The 10,177-nt window shown below is 42.0% G+C and overlaps 1 protein-coding gene across 3 annotated transcripts in view; it reads left to right on the top strand.

Moving 5' to 3' along the window:
• thrb (thyroid hormone receptor beta) overlaps positions 1-8,563 on the top strand; it is a 77,693-nt gene extending 69,130 nt beyond the window's left edge. For all 3 annotated transcript variants that reach the window (XM_080532993.1, XM_080532995.1, XM_080532994.1), the window contains exons 7-12: positions 125-272; positions 768-973; positions 1,896-1,922; positions 2,624-2,770; positions 4,808-5,066; positions 6,445-8,563. In XM_080532993.1, coding sequence (XP_080389119.1) covers positions 125-272; positions 768-973; positions 1,896-1,922; positions 2,624-2,770; positions 4,808-5,066; positions 6,445-6,686 — 1,029 coding nt within the window. In that variant the 3' untranslated portion in view covers positions 6,687-8,563. The remainder of the gene's footprint in view (positions 1-124; positions 273-767; positions 974-1,895; positions 1,923-2,623; positions 2,771-4,807; positions 5,067-6,444) is intronic.
• Positions 8,564-10,177: the final 1,614 nt, after the last annotated feature.

Consider the following 10,177-nt stretch of genomic DNA (forward strand, 5'->3'; position numbering starts at 1 on the left):
GTTTGCTATTACATAGCCTAAATGTATATCATTTCAAATGTATTATCACTATTGCTTATCAATGGCCTCGCTGATGGAGGGAATCCGGTCCATTTTGAAAAAGGTTTTTATAATTTTTTCACAGGGTTTCTTCCGCCGTACAATCCAGAAGAATCTGAATCCGTCTTACGCATGTAAGTACGAGGGGAAATGCATCATCGACAAAGTGACCAGGAACCAGTGCCAGGAATGTCGCTTCAAGAAGTGCATTGCAGTTGGCATGGCAACAGACTGTAAGTAAATCCTAAAATAGCTTCTTGTGAGGATGTCCCCCATCTCCTCACTGGTTGCACATTACCAGGTATTTCAGGGCCGAGACAAACGCACTGTAAGAAATTGAGCTTACATTAGTTCAGACAGGGCACTTTACGTCGAATGGTGCAGCTATTGACTCTGTTTATACTGAACTTCCAGTATTTATTGTAATAGTTGAGTAGAGTGCTCAAGTTGTGAAGGCTCGGCTCTGTTGGGGATTTTCTATAGCCATATTACACCAGCAGCAACACGTAATAGTTATGCTGTATGATACTCATGTTTAGACATTTCATGTTTTTAGTGACTAGAACCACTTGTGTGTGTGAATCTATTGCGTGGTGGATGCAATCTGATGTCTCTGATGGCACTGGAGATGTGTTACAGTTGCAGTTGCTAATTCTCTCGCTTTTTTATGATTGCTCCTTGGTGACCCCCCTCCCTCTCCTCCTCCCCCCATCGCTGTCCCCTCCCAGTGGTGCTGGACGACAGCAAGCGGCTGGCCAAACGGAAACTGATCGAAGAGAACCGGGAACGGCGGCGGCGGGAGGAGCTGCAGAAGGTGGTGTGGGACCGACCGGAGCCCACCCAGGAGGAGTGGGACCTGATCCGCATGGTCACGGAGGCTCACATGTCCACCAACGCCCAGGGCAACCACTGGAAACAAAAACGCAAATTCTTGGTGAGACGTCTCCTCCCTGACACAGCGTCCATGTCAGTGCACATTCCCAGAATTCCACTCTCCGTATCCTCCCCCCACTCCCCAATACCCAACCCCACCGTCACCACTGTTCCCAACGTTAATATATCCATGTTTTTTGTATCTCCTTGTAGAGTGGGGAGAATTAGCTGGACGCTGGAGAAAGTGTGTTCCTCAACGCAGCAGAACTAACTTATAACGGAACTTGTCTTATTCTATGTTTGGTTTTTTTCTCCTTAAGCAATGTCCTTAATCAAAACAAACACTAAAACAAACTGCTCTCTCTTCCTGCCCTGTTTTCTTTCTCTATCTGTAGAGTAGAACCTTTCATTTCACACCTCACCTCTTGGACTAATTTAATTTATTTTCCATAAAGCCTAATTCCTCTCTCCAGATTGATGTCTGTCTCAAGACCTTTTGACTTTATTGTGGGGTTTCCAAGTAGAGATTAGAAAGACTCAGGCAACAGGCTGTTGATGATAGATACAAATACTGTAATCTAAGATAGGTAGCCATTTGATTGTTTGAGTTGTCTAATTTAATTATGCATTAAGAATTTGTTTCTATAGTAATGAACACGTTCAGTAGATTTGCCTTGATAACCTCATTTTTGAGCAGTCACAAAACAGAATAATTCCGATCTGTCGGAAGTGAGACAGCTCTGAAGGAGGTTCTTCAGCGTGAGCCGTATCTCGTCATGGAAACCCCCCCTTGCATTTGTGTACTCACCTGTTTCTCTCTGCACTTACCACTCATCTGTCCTCAGTTTAAACTTGTTTTGTTTTAGTTGGCTTGACACAGGTTCTTCATTGAAACTTCACAATCCCTATTGATTGTCCAACAGGTCGAGGAAGCAATGCTACTTAATGAAATAACATGTAATTTATTCTATACTTCTGACCAGAGTGCAGTGGGGGTGAAGGAAGCCAAGGTAAGAACCCAGTAGACAAAAATATACACTGAGTTCATGAAACGTTTTTTTATAGATAATGTAAACAATAGTATTAATATAGGCTGTTGTGTATGTGTGCAGTAGGTCTCCACTAGCTGTGACAGATTGAAGGTGTACTCTTAAGGGATCGTTATGCAAAGTGTTTTATCTGCCTATTGATTTTAAAGCCAAAGCAATAGAAGCTTTTGGGGGGGTGCTGTATGCAGTGACCTACCCCGTCTGGGCTCACTTACTTAGACAAATGTATTTGTTGTAAACGCTTTGGATAAAAGCGTCTGCTAAACGCCAAAAACGGAAATGGGCTCTCCACTTTCACACTCTCTTTCTGCCTGATAATACTTCCTCTGGTCAGAAGGGAACTATTTAGTGTCACACTCTACAGACCACATCAGTGTAACCCTAGTAAAAAAATTGAGGATGAGAAATGAATTCGCTTGAATTATCCCACTTTTTAAAGTCCCCCCCCTCCCTTTCCTCCCTTTCCTCCCTTTTCCCCCTGAACCATGGCCACAGTGGTCTACTTCTCTACCTGTCTCGTGCTGTTCCCCTTAGACCTGTCTCATGCTAAGAAGAGAATGAGGATGTGATGTGTTGATGTATGCGTGTTGGGTTAGTAGATGTCCCTGTTGGACAGATGTTCAGATCATTGAGCCCTCCTCCTTCCATTCATGTCGTTTCAGCCTGAGGACATTGGTCAAGCATCCATCGTAAATGCACCTGAAGGGAGCAAAGTGGACATCGAAGCTTTCAGTCAGTTTACAAAAATTATCACCCCCGCCATCACCCGAGTGGTGGACTTTGCCAAAAAGCTGCCTATGTTTTGTGAGGTAAGCAGGGTTTTCGTTTGTTATTATAATAATAATACTTTTAAATGAATTTACTTGATTAAAGGGATAGTTCAGTTTTTTACACCTTATAGCCAGAGGGTTCCTGAAGCCAGACAGACTCTGCATGATTTCAACCACAAAGCCGCTACACAGCTAAATGTAGCCTACATACAGTATGGGCTGTAAGTGCGGGTCACCTGCGGTGAACATGACACCTTGTCTCTCACAGTTGAGTTGGTCAAAGACATTAAGAGAATATCACGTCTGATTTTAATTCTGACATGTCCGAATATTTTAGTTCTCCTGTCTACTAGGACAGTGTGAGAGGTGCTGCAGGGCGATATAAGAAAGTCAACCAAACAATTAACAGCTTGCCTTGCAACCCGCACTTATTGTTGCTAATGTTTTCTAATGCCTCCCCTAACAACGTACTCTTACCTTCGACCACTCTAAGTTAATGGCTAATATTTCCTAACTGCAACGCAATTCAAAGTATAAGGATTAACTTGTTCCACGCAAATTCACTTACCCTCACGTAGCATATCTTCGGTTTTTGACGTATCATGTGCACACTGTCGTGTATAGGTTGACACTTTAATTAGGAGACTTGTTTTTTTAGGCTTTTTCTCAGAGCATGAGAAGACAATGGTTACACTTTTCCGTGGCCAGCACCATTTCTTGCCGTTGTCCTGGCAACAAACAAACATTGAAAGGGAGGATGGGGGGGCGGAGGGTGTTGAGAGGAGGCTTGGTCGCATCGCCCAGTGTGAGAGCAGGGTCAAGGAACCATCTGACTGAGGTGTAAAAAAGTGGACTATCCCTTGAAACTTGATGTCACCTGATAAGTAATTATATTGATAATTTGTAATGCATATTAAGGTCAAATAAGCTACCATTACCATAAGGATAGCACATTACAATGCAGCGTATTGGAGTAAGTGGGTAATTAGCTTTGGTCAAGTGGCCTGTGGTTTCCACACAAAAATTGTACATGAAAGATGCTTGTTTCTGTAGTATTATTATTATTATTATTGCACCTTTTCCAAATTGTTCTTGAATTATTGAAATCCATGAACACAATACAATATCATATGGAAAGGTGTAATAATAATGTGGAAAGAAACATTTAATGCAAAAATAATTATGTGGAAACTACATTCCATCGTCTTTTGTGTTACTGTTAACCACAGATAATTATTGATAATTAGTTTCCTATGTTGTTACTGGTAATTACTGGCAATTACCATGGTACCCACTTATTCTGAGCAGTAAAGTGTAAAGGCTAAGGAAATGTTGGCTTTTGTTTTAGTGTGAGAAGATTGTGTTTTTTAACCATGTAATTGTCACAACTACTTGTTACTATTCATCTTAAAAATAAAATAAAATAAGAGTTGCTGTGAAGTGATTGTGTTTATTTGATGAGTTTCTTTTCTTAATATCTGGCACCGTTCAATACCCTAAAGTGCCTTTCACATAGATGAAATGTACAAATGATGAACAAAACAAATGCTGTACTAATGAAATATTAGTACAATACATACAAAATATAGAATAAAAACTGTCAAATGCAGTAAAAAAACAATTGAACACTATATTCAATTAACAAGAGACTATGTTTATAGTTTTATTATGTTTAAATGTATTTAGCTGTGGTGTTAGCATTAGAGGTGCAGGGAGTTCATACGTCCCTCTCTCTCTGTTGTGACCCAGCAGACTCTAACTGTCCCTCCTGAGACATCTACTAGCCACCTGTACTGTCCCTCCTGAGACATCTACTAGCCCCCTGTACTGTCCCTCCTGAGACATCTACTAGCCCCCTGTACTGTCCCTCCTGAGACATCTACCCCCTGTACTGTTTCATAGCACGACGACTGACAATGGCCCCTGGATTGAAACTAGATTACTTTTTCCTACTAAGACTGGTGGATAGACGATTCACTTACTTGTGTAATGTATTTGTTGTAAGTCGCTTTGGAACAAGGCGTCTGCTAAATGCCAAAAATGTAAATGTCAACCTCTCTCTCTGATGTGCCCCAGCTGCCTTGTGAAGACCAGATCATCCTGTTGAAAGGCTGCTGCATGGAGATCATGTCCTTACGGGCGGCGGTGCGCTACGACCCCGAGAGCGAGACACTCACACTAAACGGGGAAATGGCCGTCACCCGTGGCCAGCTGAAGAACGGAGGCCTGGGAGTCGTCTCGGACGCCATCTTTGACCTGGGAGTCTCGCTCTCCTCCTTCAACCTGGACGACTCAGAGGTGGCTCTGCTGCAGGCCGTCATCCTCCTGTCCTCCGGTGAGCGTCGGCCAATCACACGATGTGTTAGAAGGCCGTCCGGCCAATCACACAATATGTTAGGAGGCCATCCGGCCTCCTTTTGTCAGTAGACAGGCTTACAGTTTGTTACAGTTTATCACCACCGTCGAATTTGAGTCCTTGTGTACAAAAACATACAGTTAGGTGCTCAAACGGTCCTGGATCTTATTCATTTGTTCATTTATGTATACATTTATGTTTACATTTAATTCATTAGGTATTTATTTATGTTTGTTTCTTTTTTGTTACATTTTATTGTGACATCACAAATGTGATCAGTTTACAGAGTATAGTTAATAAATATATGTAGGTGATTGCAAGGATCACTCAGGCCATACTTACAGCTTAAGCTTACAGAGCATTGACTGAGAAAACCTCTAGGTGCCAAAATGACACTCATTTAAATGATAATTTAAAAAAAACAGTTGGTTAATTGCTCTAGTTTATTTTCCATTTGAATTGTAAAAACAGTGTTATACAATGGGTGGTTTGGAATTCCCATTATTACAGCCTATCCTGCCCATGATATAATAAGGAGGCTTGTGTATTTCAGTCAACTCATCGAGATATATTTTTCTCTTTGTTTCCCGTGACCATTTTTCTTTAGTCTGTAATAATAATGGTGCCATCCTCAAATCATCCTGTTGTTGGCCAATGAACCAGACTCCTATGGGGTCATTAGGTCATGACCCTCTAATTATAAGGTTAGAGTTGCTGCCACAAGAGTTTAAACAGGATTACGAAAATAACCAACATATTCCATTCCCGTTCTAGGGGTTTACAGTTTAAGAGCTTTGTTTTGAGTGACTGTGGCTTCAACACCAAATAAACCATGAAGGCATTAAGTGTCTGCTGGCCTGCTTTCCGGTGCGATTAGCCACAGCCAGTCAATACTGCTATTCATTCCACCAAAAGTATGTTTAACGCCCATTAGGCTCAAGGATTACTAAGCCCACAGAAGGAAAATCATCTTATGATGGTTCTACAATGTGGCTACAGCTGTAAGAATCAATAGCTTTGGTCTGAGGAACATATCCCTCCATCTCTAAGAGGATGCTGTTCTGTGAAGCCATCGATCTCCTCTCCTGTGCACAGATTGTCTGCAATTGACGTGAAATCAATGGCAAATGTGAATTCAATCTGCTATTTACTTCTTGTAGTTCTGTACTGTAGTCTGGTTTTATACAGTGGATGTGCTGAACATTTAAAATCTAGTAGCCAGATGGTTTTAACCACGGCCTGGTTTGCCTGTGTGATTTGAGTCTCAATATATCAATTGTTTTTTGGCTCCAACACAGTACAGTGTGAATGTTAAACTCATCTGTCTTCCTGTGTGTGTGTGTCTCTCTCTCCTCAGACCGACCGGGCCTGACAAGTGTGGACCGGATCGAGCGCTGTCAGGAGGAGTTCCTCCTGGCTTTTGAACATTACATAAACTACCGCAAACACAAGTTGGCCCACTTCTGGCCCAAGCTGCTGATGAAGGTGACAGACTTGCGGATGATCGGGGCGTGCCACGCCAGCCGTTTCCTGCACATGAAGGTGGAGTGTCCCAACGAGCTGTTCCCTCCACTCTTCTTGGAAGTTTTCGAGGACTGAAGGACAGACAGACAGACAGACTGACAGACACCCCACGGCGGGTGGGGTGTGTTGTGTGTCTGCGTGGGTGCCTCGGGAACCCCCCCAGGTGGCCTCAGGGGGGACCCGTCGTCGGACATCGGACACACAGAACTCTTATTAGCACTACTGAGTGTCACCTCATTCCATAGCTTAGGAGTAGCTTACGGCCTAGTTTTGGATGGAACCATTCCTTATGATGCGGGTACATGTGAATATTAACATTTTATTTTCATTTTGGAAAATGTCACTTCTTAGTTAAACTATTGTTTTTTTGTTGTTGTTGTTTTTTTCCGTTAATTGTACAGTTGGCTTATTGGTGTCATTGGTCCTGTCTAGTCATTGTTGACAGCACTCGTTTCCGTCATAAGAACCATTCTCAAGATTAGCGTTTCCTCTTTCCCTTCAGTTTCACACTCAGTACTGACTCCACCCTTAGATGTTCAGTGCAAAAAAGGCATTATTAGCCAGTAGACCTGCATTTCCCCCTTTCCTGGTGTTATCCTCCATCAACACTTCTCTGCCCGTCGTTTATTACCCCCCCCCCTGTCTATTGGTCCCTCTGGTGATGGTCTGTGAGAGCCACCGGTTCAGTGCTGCCATTTTGTGACCCACATCACATACACACTTACTCACAAAACACCAGCTCACACTGTAACCACCCACCACACACTAAAATAACATTACATTACAGTTTTTTTATATTAAAGAATTAGCCTACTAAAAGTAGCAGTGTTACGGCACAAGCCAGCTCTATACGGACAATCACAGATAAAAAGAAAAATCTTGTCCTTGGTGACTGATCCAATACTTAATGAAAGCTCATCTTAACATGATGTCAGGAAAACACTAACCATGAATATTATTCTCTTTTGAATGATGCCACTCAGTCAGTGCCAAATGTGTGGGAATCAAGTCCCTCTTCTAGGATCTTCTACCAGGGCCAGGATGATGATAGATGATAATCTAACCTGACTGGCTATCAGTGACTTCTTACAAAGCATGCATCCAGTATTTATTGTGTGGATACACACATACGCACACCATTAAACAGAATACATCTGTTGTGTAGTCCCCCTTCTAGTTTGATAGCTGCGTACAACGACATAACCAGTTCAGCAGAGCCCATGTGGTAGTGTTACTCATGTCATATTATGGCTGCGTTCGTAAATTCACTCTGAGAGTGCCGGAGCGCACACTGGGTTCAATGTCATAAAGGGACCAAGTAATTTGATTGGACAAGAGGCATTCTATGAGTGCTGATCAGATTTCCAGAGCAGATTTACGAACGCACCCTATGTCTAAACTTGTGAGGTAATGTAATTGACTATGGTGATGTTCTTCTTACATGGACTGGTTGGTGCTATGAAATTGTTGATTCACGCCTGTATCACACAAGGGGCAGACCCCACTGCTGACCAAGAGACAGGTTATTGGAAATCTGAGGCAGAGAAGGAAATGGCTGCACAAGTAAATGAAAAATACATGTAAAAAGATGATGCAACATGGTACAGCAGGGTACAGTGAAATAGCTGAAATAGCTGATGAGATTGTGAAAATCTCTCTTTTTCTGTATTTCTTTCTTTCTTTTTTTTCTTCTTTTCTTTTTTTACTAAGTATGATATTGCTGTTTTAAAACAAGCTTTGTGTAAATCCATGTATCTAACTATTCACACTATTCCTCAAAGTAGCTCGTGTTTTCCGTCAAGTGATGCCTTTCATGAAGCAATAGACTTGCTGCAGTGTTTGAATGACTAGGACCTCACACACCACACAAACTGCACCAACTCAAAAAAAAAGTTTTATGCACAGACAATCAGAGAGAGGGAGAAGAGGAGGCGCAGGGTCAATTAACCCAGTTCACAGGTGAGCAGGGAGACTGAGCCAGTGTTCTCAGAATGAGTGACATTGTGGGATTCTCAGAATGTTACCTATTCTGTGAGACACTTCTTAAAGCGCCAGTGTGGTATTATACGAGAGTGGTTACTCTTCAAGTTTCTCAGTTACAAAACCAACAACAAAGGTTGCACCATAGAAAAGCTATTTTACAGTACAAAGGAAAAAGGATGTATATTTTCAGACTGCTGAATTTTTTACGGATATTGTATGCAATTTATGAACATTTTACTGTTTTATGTATAAAAAAAACATTCAAAGAAATCTTTCTCTAAAACTAATTGCAAAACAAACAACATAGGCCTATCTGTTTAGACTTGTTTTCCTTTAAAAGAAGAACTATGAACAGAAATGCATGGGCCATAGATTTCTCCATGACAAATTGGTTACTACTGTAGAGAACTATATTTACTGTCAGGACAACAAAACAATACAGCAAAGTGTTCATGGACATGACATTAAGGACGCAAGACCTACTGCATTTTCAAAGCATCACCAACGAAGCAATCCAGTCAAATAATGAATAACAGATTTCTCTCCCTGTGTATTTTCGTGTTTGATTGTTTAGCAAACAAATACCCATTGTTCATGATCTAGTATCGTCGTTGATATCCTGCGAGACAGTCATGGGGAGAAAGGGAGTGTGATTAGAGTGTGTGCGTCAAATTGAGAGTGAATCTGGATGAAATTATGTTTTGGGTTTTTTTTACCAAATTTTATGTATTGCACAGTGGCAGCTGTAAAACAGCGTTGCCCTAAATTCAATCTGGCAGGTTTGGACAATGCTTTGGCTTGGGTACTCTGGAAGAAAAGAGAAGTTGCACTAAAGAGATAATAATGATATGTTGATGCACATGATGATGATAATTGCACTTAATGTGAATTGGCTCTTGAGAATAAAGATGGTTTTGAGAAAAACTCTATAGAGCGCGTTTTGTTTCGTTGCCAAGTCTCATATTGGTCGCTGGAATACCATTCATATAAACCCCTCTTTTTTTGTTGATTATTCCTCCCCTTTAATAATACCAATTGGTATTGTATTTTATATCGTTGGAAAGCCTGATTAGTCACCTTTACAACGAGGTACAACTTGTAAGGATCATGCATTCGTGGAATGAGCAACACAGCTAAACGTGTGGGTAGCGGCCCAAACAATTTTGCCAAAATCCCCTGCAATATTCTTATGTTGGTATTCACTCTCGTTTTGAGCTTCAAGTGCTGGCAGGTGTATGTCAGTGACTGGCACCTGAATGGCACCTAATTGACAGGAATGATATTCTGGGGCCAGTGGCGATCCCATATCTCCAGAATCTGGGACCTAACTCCATCCTCCATGATGACAACGCTCGCCCCCACAGAGCCAGGATCATCACAGAGCACCTCCAGTATTTGGGAGTGGAGAGGGTGGAATGGCCTGCCGTGAGTCCAGACCTCAACCCAATTGAACACTTGTGGGATCAGCTTGGGCTTGCTGTACGTGCCAGAGTGACCAACGCAACCATGTTGGCTGACTTGCGGCAAATCCTAGTTGAGGAATGGGATGTTGTCCCACAGCAGTGTGTGACCAGGCTGGTGAC

The sequence above is a fragment of the Nansenia antarctica genome, assembly GCF_963989245.1.
Source record: "Nansenia antarctica genome assembly, chromosome: 5".
NCBI classification, from domain to species: Eukaryota; Metazoa; Chordata; class Actinopteri; order Argentiniformes; family Microstomatidae; genus Nansenia; species Nansenia antarctica.